Below are 9323 nucleotides of genomic sequence, written 5' to 3'. Positions count from 1 at the left end.
GTGTGTGTGTGTGTGTGTGTGTGTGTGTGTGTGTGTGTGTGTGTGTGTGTGTGTGTGTGTGTGTGTGTGTGCGCATGCGCACGCGTGCATGCGTGCCTGCCTGCCTGCCTGTCTACTCACACATACAAGTGGATGGCTACTAGGAATAGAATATTATTGTCTGTCTGTCTCTCACCTACTGTAGCGAGCTTGAACAAGGTAGAAAACTAAAACGAGCACTCAGTCTGTATATAATGCAGTTTGCTGGGTGCACGGCTCACAAAGATTCACAGAAAGAAAGTAATATCCAGCACTCCAAAGTACTTGTGGTACATTTGTATATAAAGCACAGCATACACGGCCTTCCTCAGTGTTTATCCTTGCGTATAGGAATTAAAGGTCTTCGAAGTGCTGGCTATTACCTTCTTCCTGCGAGCTTGAACAACTCTTGCTGACATACCCTCCGAATCAACAGTATTGTCACATCATCACAGTCACCAAAGTTTGCAGTTCCAGGAAGAGTTAAGAATCGAGGATGGAGAAGAAAGGAACACAGAACAAAGATAACAGGAAGGCACAGTCAAATCAATATGTAAAGTCCAGTATACAAAAATGTGTTGCAACGTGCGTTGAAATGCACAGTGGAATAGATAGTTACAGTAGCTTTGTGAAGGCAGAAATGCTTGTTGTGCAGGTGGTATCCTATCTGCCCTATATGCTATATACCCCTCTACACCAAAGAGGTTTGGTAGAGGGGGAAAAAGAGCAAACCAAGTACAGAGTGACAGGTCAGATTTACTAAGTATTGAGTTTAAAGGACACCTTTATTTTTTTTGAGTGGTGCAACCACTCCCATACAGAGCTGTGTGTGGGTGGGTGGCTGGGTGGGTGCGTCTGAGCACGAAAATTTTTTTCCGGGTGTGCCAGTACAGTACAGTGATAGTACAGTACAGTAGAGGATACAGTAGACTAGGGACCCCCACACGGTAACTCTGTCATTTCTCAACCGTTTCGGACGCGGGGCGGCTCGCCGGAATCGGGCCGGCACCCTGGGTGCGTTCCTGTGAGTTTTTACAAACTTTTACGGTGATGTCTGTTGTAGGCTCAATATATGACAGGTTGTCACCAGATGTAATTGTGGACAGATTTTCCTGGGGTCTAGTAGGACTACAGCAAATAATAACCAGTAAGATGTCTGAGGGCGAGAAGAAGCGACCTCGCCCTTCGTGCACGAATCCACCTGGGTGACAGGGCACCATATATTGGGGGCTTTCCAATGTATGGGGATTTTGAGTGATACACTGAGGGACAAAAATGTACGATTTCATAGTAAATGCGACTTGCGGTCGCATTAATACATTTTGTAAAAAAAAAATTACATAATTAGCCACTTGTTTGAATGCCCCTACCCCCCCTGTCAAAAATAGATAAAAATGTAACGATTTAATCGTTAAAACAAGCAAAGTAGCAACAAAACAAAAACAACTTTTACTTTCGCTAATATCAAAAAACATGAACCTTGGTTGAAAAAAATAACAAAGTTGTCCTTTAAGTGATGAAATGTCTGACAACACACATGACATACTACTGATGACAGTGCTGTCAAACAAGTCAAGCTATTATGAAATCTATTTAACACAATATGTTATGTACCCCTTAGCTGAGAGAGAGATTAAGTATGGACTTGTGACCTCCATGTCCATACTTCATCTCTCTCTCAGCTAAGGGGTCCTTGGGTTGAAAACCGTTGAAGACCCCTGCTCTACTGTATACTGTGTGTTTGCAGAGGTAAGATGAGAACATTGATTTCAGTGAGCCGTGGTGCCACCGGTCACTAGTTCTGCAAGCCCCGGCCAATTTGTATAAAACAAGATGTATGTAATGGAAACCCTAATACAATTATGATGACAAATCACAGCTCGTTGCCTTCTCATGGCTCAGCTCTTATGTGCATACCACACCCCCACCCACACCCACACACACACGATGGATCCTTATGGATAGCATTAAAATTAACGAAACCGCTGATAGGATTAATCCTGTGAGAGATCGGATAATTGGATACGCACACAGAAACAGAAAACCCATCATTCGGTGTAGTGTTAAACCCGGCATGCCGTTCCAAATCAAGGGAACAGGGAGAGGCCAGTGCTATGCAGTTATTCCTAGACCAAAGCTCAGTTAGATCTTTGTCTCTATAGCTTAGAACTAGACAGGTCTTGTGACTCGCTTGTTCTTGTGAAAGATATTTCGGTCTTGCAAAACCTTATAGGATGTACACACCACCGTGGGCTGCGTGGTTATGGAAGTGTTGGTAGTTGCACACAAGTGTCTTGGTCTGTAATCTGATGCTAAATGGTGTCTCACCTGCTACATAAGGCAAGTTGGTATAGCACATTTCAACAACCTTGCAGGTTGTTTTTTTCGACATGGTCTTAAGACAGGGAATACATCCGTTTCTGTAGCGTGAGGCACCCCCAGGACATGACGTTAGCATGTCACAGGGACTTACCCCCCAATCCAACCCTTGATGCTGAGTGCCAAGCAGGCAGGCATTTGGTCCCAATTTTATAGTCTTTGGAATTCTGAATCGAACCCCAGACCTCCCAGGCTCAGGGCGGACACTCTGACCACAAGGCCACTGAGCTGGTCGAAACACAAAGCAAGCAGACGTGTAAATTATTCCCCCTCGTCCCTCCTCTCTCATGCTCTTCATCATGCAGTGATGCAGTGGTCCCTGGAGGTCAGGGTAATGGTCAGTGTCGAGGTATTCAAGCCAAGGCTGCAAACTAAACTCTGACAAATGCAATTAGACACAAGGGACCTGGAGTCGCAGCCAGGGCCAACCAGCACAGCACAAGGCTATTAGCCAGCCTGGGACATACAGGCACACACGCACAAGCACGAACGTACGCAGGCACGCACACACACACGTACCAAAAAACATCTCAGTCTCAGTGGAATGGGCGAAATATGCAATGATTAAAGCCCTTGTTTGCATCACGCACGCCCACCAACATAAACCAGTACTGTAGATAGATGGGCCAGGCGCCCAGGACTACAAACACACTTGCGCGCACACACACACACACACACACACACACACACACACACACGTCCACACACACACCCACCCCATCAGAAACCCCCTCTGTACCCCTTCAAGCGTGACAGGAGACCTTGGACGACCTTGTCCTTCCAGAACGCACTGTGCTGGTGCCAAGTCCAGCCCCTGTATACCTCTACCCCCCCCCCCCCCCCTCCCTCCCTCCCTCCCTCCCTCTCTCTCCTCTCCACCCCTGTATACCCCTACCCCCCTCCCTCTCTCTCCTCTCCACCCCTGTATACCCCTACCCCCCCTCTCTCTCCTCTCCACCCCTGTATACCCCTACCCCCCCCCTCTCTATCCCCTCTCCACCCCTGTATACCCCCCCCCCCCCCCCCTCTCTCTCCTCTCCACCCCCGTCCCTCCTTTCCCTGTTCCCTCTCGCCACATTTCTCCCTCTCCCATCGCCGCAGGGTAGAAACCTTGTATCTCCGTATTTCAACTTTTTATGTTTTCTTTTCACTCCCGTAAATGAATACCCTAGAGGTTTTTATTGGGACTTAATGTAGGAGGTTTACGCCCGACGGCAACACTTTGCACTTCTTCTCTGTCGGGTGGAAACCTCATATGTCCCAAAGTGTTATGTTTCAGGACTCAAAGGAAAACATACAGTATATCAAAAGTAGCAGATCAAAGCAAAGCGACACGTTTTCAGCTTGTAGATCTAGCTTTTGTGTGACGCTGTAGTATGATCAAGTACTAAGTAGGGCCTTAATTACAGTTACAATATGGACATAAGAGGTTTCTGCCAGACAGCGGCACTTATCTGTCCTTCCCTATATCTTCCCTTTCAATCTCTGTCTCTCTTTCTTTCTCAGTCTCTCTCTCTCTGTGTGTGTGTGTGTGTGTGTGTGTGTGTGTGTGTGTGTGTGTGTGTGTGTGTCTGTTTCTCTGTGTCCGTGTCTGTCTGTCTGTGTGTCTGTGTGTGTCTGTGTGTGTCTGTCTGTCTGTCTGTCTGTCTCTGTGTCGCTGTGTGTGTGTGTGTGTGTGTCTGTTTCTCTGTGTCCGTGTCTGTCTGTCTGTGTGTGTGTCTGTGTGTGTCTGTCTCTCTCTGTCTCTCTGTCGCTGTGTGTGTGTGTGTGTGTGTGTGTGTGTGTGTGTGTGTGTGTGTGTGTGTGTGTGTGTGCGTGCGTCTCTCTCCCCACCCCCCTCCCTCTCTCACTTCTGTAATGTGGTTGTATCACTTCCTGTCAGGTCCATTTTGCCCTGATCGTTTAAGGACACAGCGAGGCGGACAGATTCCAGACCTCCACAGGAGGGACAATGGCAGGAAGGGACCGTACCGACCATATGGTACGTCCTCGCCGCGCCGCCACTGGAACGGAATTGTGTAAATTGAAATATTTTCTTTCCTGAAAACACTCACACATGCACGTGTGCCCACACACACACACACACCCCCTATATGTTGCATACTTGTGAGGACATTTTACCAAAAAATTGCCGATTCACACGACGTGTTGTGAGCTTGTAGATCGACTAGTTTAACTATTTTAAAATGTTTTTCAAAATAGTAAAAAATGGCAAATACGTTTAGGGATAAGGGAGGCCAAGATGGAGCCCTAAACCTCACCTCTAAATTCCTAATCCTAACCTAAATCTTTTTCTATCTGTAAAAATCAAAAACATTTGGCCCTCACAAGTATAGTAATACAACTACCCCTCCCACCCCCCCGCTGGGCATCCGAAAGGCAATTAAGTCCACACTGAAAGCTCAGCAGTGGGAGGTGATTGGTCCTGTTCTGCTGCCGCTGAGATAAGAGCTGAAAGGCACTTTTTACCAGGCACAAATATTACTCACACACACACACACACACACACACACACACACACACACACACACACACACACACACACACACACACACACACACACACACACACACACACACACACACACACACACACACACACACACACACACACACACACACACACACACACACACACACACACACACACACACACACACACACACACACACACACACACACACACACACACACACACACACACACACACACACACACACACACACACACACACACACACACACACACACACACCTTTTGTAGGTTCACTCCCTGAAAGGGTGATTTTTATTACCATCTCTCTACATCAGTGGCACCCACACACTCTATAGCAGAAAGCACCCACACACTCTATAGCAGAAAGCACCCACACACTATAGCAGAAAGCACCCACACACTCTATAGCAGAAAGCACCCACACACTCTATAGCAGAAAGCACCCACACACTCTATAGCAGAAAGCACCCACACTCTATAGCAGAAAGCACCCACACACTCTATAGCAGAAAGCACCCACACACTCTATAGCAGAAAGCACCCACACACTATAGCAGAAAGCAGGGCACCTAGAGGCATTAGGACTGTTACCACACACTCTATAGCAGAGAGCAGGGCACCTAGAGGCCTTAGGACTGTCACCGCACACTCTATAGCAGAAAGCAGGGCACCTAGAGGCATTAGGACTGTTACCACACACTGTATAGCAGAAAGCAGGGCACCTAGAGGCCTTAGGACTGTTACCACACACTCTATAGCAGAAAGCAGGGCACCTAGAGGCCTTAGGACTGTTACCACACACTCTATAGCAGAAAGCAGGGCACCTATAGAGGCCTTAGGACTGTTACCACACACTATAGCAGAAAGCAGGGCACCTAGAGGCCTTAGGACTGTTACCACACACTCTATAGCAGAAATCAGGGCACCTATAGAGGCCTTAGGACTGTTACCACACACTATAGCAGAAAGCAGGGCACCTAGAGGCCTTAGGACTGTTACCACACACTATAGCAGAAAGCAGGGCACCTAGAGGCCTTAGGACTGTTACCACACACTCTATAGCAGAAAGCAGGGCACCTATAGAGGCCTTAGGACTGTTACCACACACTCTATAGCAGAAAGCAGGGCACCTAGAGGCCTTAGGACTGTTACCACACATCATGTCAGTTTGTATTGTTACTGTCGCGGCAGAAACCTCTTATCTCCATAACGTTTTGTGTGTTTTTCATAAATTAACAGTCTACTTGATCATACTACAGCGTCACACAACAGAAAGCTTCAAAAGCAGCAGTTAGAGCTTGCAAATCTGCTGCTTTTGAATTTGAATTCTGAAAAGTAACAGCTTTTGAAACATAGGAGGTTTCCACCCGACAGAGACGGATATGCTGAACATGCATTGTGTCAAGTGTGTAAAAATCTGAAATTACCAAGGCTATCCGTAATGCAACACCATGCCGAATCAATCAGCCCGCAAATCATTTAGTAGGCCAGGCCATTCCAATGCTCCATTAGCCAGTAAGAGAGCTGATTACTCAAAGCATTAGCTTGAAATCACCACGCAAATGACCAGCAACAGCCACTATGATTAGAGGATATTGATCTTGGTGATGATGTTTAGGATTGGTACTATGAGGTAAAGATAATGGACTGGAAAGATTTGTCCCATTTTGTGTGTGTGTTTGTGTGTGTGTGTGTGTGTGTGTGTGTGTGTGTGGGGGGGGGGGGGGGACAGTCCCGTTTCGCAATATATGAATCATTATTTGACTTTTTGGACGACATCAGTATTGGAATTTATTTATGAGAACAATGGAAACAAGCTGTAAGCCGTTTTGCGTTATTCTTTTGATAGAGGGTATGCGCTGGCAAATCGAGTAGCAAAGAGAGTGGAAAAGTGAGGTTAACGTTTAATGCAATCAGATTTAGTTTGTATGAGCTGTCAAGGCCAGAAATAACTTTTTTGCCACTCAGTATAGCGTTCCCGCATAACTTCCGGGTATGATGATGGTGGGTCTATTACGGTGGGTCAGAGATGTACATGTTACGTGTGACATGTTTTATTTAATCAATCAATCATGCAGCCAATGTGTCCTGATTTTAAACACTTTCAAATTGGCAACGTCCCAATTCTGGGAACATGAGAACATTTAAACAATGTTCAAAAAGCAGATCTGCAAGCTCACAAGTGAGCTTTTGCACTCAAAACATCAGGAACCGGTGATCTCTAGGAAAAATGGGAATCAGTCCGATACATCTGTCGGCATCGGCCGGGGCTGTAGCTTCGTTTTTTCTCTCTCTCTCTCTTTTAAAAACCATTATAGGATCTGATCTGAGAAGACAAGGACATGATTACCTCCCCTGACCCCTGTAAGTGATGCTGAGAAAGCCAGAGGCTAGGGGGGGATCAATACAGATCAACCAAATCCCCCCTCCACACACACACACACACACACACACACACACACACACACACACACACACACACACACACACACACACACACACACACACACACACACACACACACACACACACACACACACACACACACACACACACACACACACACACACACACACACACACACACACACACACACACACACACACACACACACACACAGAATCAATACACTCTGGGCTAAGCCCCACATATATGTCAGGCTCCGTGTCATTTTCGGGCTCCATTTGTTTCCTGCCACCTCTCATTCATTCTGCTCTCCCCACCAGACCCGTTATTCCAACACGGATCCAAGTACCACATGTGTTGGGACAGTTCCCCCCCCCACCACCAACCAATCACTGCCACTCCCGCATTCCTTCTGTCTGTCAACCACCATACACCTATCAGGCATGGCCAGTGTTGCCAGATTGTGAAATAACTAAGAAAACCAGGTCTAGGAAAACAAGGTCAAACCAGGTCTAGGAAAACTAGGTCAAAAGAAGCAACTATTAAATATTATGCCACTTGAGCACTTTAAACTATGGGGGCTATGTCCCCACTTCAAAGTGGGGACATAGCCAGGTGGTCCCTGAAATAATTCGCAGATGTGTCTTTTTCTTTTTAACAGCTTCGCTGCATAGCCCACTAAACACGCCTTTTATTGAATTTATTCCATTGTGCAACACGCTAAACCCGCCATTTGTTTTATATGTTTAATTCGCCATTTTTTGATGACTTTTATGAAAATCCGGCTTTGTCGCGGACATCGTTACGAGGCCGACGATAACAATATTTATTTATTATGTATCGTAAGTTCATCTAATTGAAAAGTGTGCTGTCAAGCTTTGCACACAATTTGAATGTCCAGTGTCCATGACAAAATAAAATAATAATAAAATAATAATTCCTGGGCCGTGGCTCAGCGGTCCAGGCACCTTGGCTGGTAATCCAGTCTGGCAGTGTGCCGCGGGTTCGACTCCCGATCTCGACGGCCTTTACTGCATGTCACCCCCCATCTCTCTCCCCATTTCCTGTCAGCCTACTGTCTGTCCCTCCATAAAAAATATAAAATAAAGGCGAATGCCACAAAAAATACATTTATAAAATAATAATTCAACGTATGTGGAGCCCACAGCAACCACACTTTAGAAACAAGCCCACAGAAACGCAACCACCAATATTTACAAGCAACTTTACAGAAAACAAGCCCAATGTCGCTTATAATAAGTGGACATGGTGACACGGCTTGTTGGCCACTCCCACATTCCTCCACATTCCTGGAGGAGTGTGGAGCCCCCCAGGGATGCATGCCCGGTCCTCTCCCGGTGTACTACACCCGTGACTGTGTGACCAGAGACTGTGGCAAGAGAAAGCTAGACAATCCTTCTATCACCTCAGGCAGCTATAAGGAAATGCAAGGTTACTCAGAATAATGGGTTTAGTCGATTCTAAAAAAATCGATTCGAATTTGTTATAAATTCATAATAGGTATTACAGTTAACTGACATGAGCGAGATTCATTTAGGAGTTTGAGATGTTCTTCTAAGTGTCTGTTTTGATACATTTCCGCTTAATTACGCAGCCCCTAACACAACCACCTCTGGTGGCCACTGGCCAGGCAGACACACACACACACACACACACCACACCAACCCTCTGGTATCCAGTGCTGGCCTTGCACACCACTGACTTCCAGGAAGACCCAAAGGCCATGCCAGGCGTGCATGGGTACCTGACACTCTTAGACTAAGAGTGTCAGGTACCCAATGCACGCCTGGCATGGCCTTTGGCTGGCCACAGCAGCACATGCAAACAATCAACAAGTATAACCTGGGAGCCTGGTTAGACGGCTCTGCTCATAAATCCTCGGGAGAGCAGCTTAGATGATTAGTGGGGGCATTGCTGTGGCCAGAGCCGTTTTAAAAACCACCCTGGCCCATGGTATTAGTGCCAAGTCAATGAGAGTTAATTACTAGCTGCACTTATAGCACA

General features: G+C 46.5%; 1 protein-coding gene across 1 annotated transcript in view; it reads right to left on the bottom strand.

Annotated features, from left to right (window-relative positions):
• The window catches only part of b4galt5 (UDP-Gal:betaGlcNAc beta 1,4- galactosyltransferase, polypeptide 5), a gene marked incomplete at its 5' end in the record, with an annotated part of 24399 nt that extends 15355 nt beyond the window's left edge, over nt 1-9044 (bottom strand). The window contains one exon of the mRNA XM_079514663.1: nt 8985-9044. Within this exon, the coding sequence (XP_079370789.1) occupies nt 8985-9044 (60 nt within the window). The remainder of the gene's footprint in view (nt 1-8984) is intronic.
• Between the last annotated feature and the right edge of the window lie 279 nt (nt 9045-9323).

Source organism: Electrona antarctica (assembly GCF_951216825.1).
Source record: "Electrona antarctica genome assembly, chromosome: 2".
NCBI classification, from domain to species: Eukaryota; Metazoa; Chordata; class Actinopteri; order Myctophiformes; family Myctophidae; genus Electrona; species Electrona antarctica.
The sequence above is the reverse complement of the archived record's forward strand: the minus strand, read 5'-3'. Positions and strand labels throughout refer to the sequence as shown.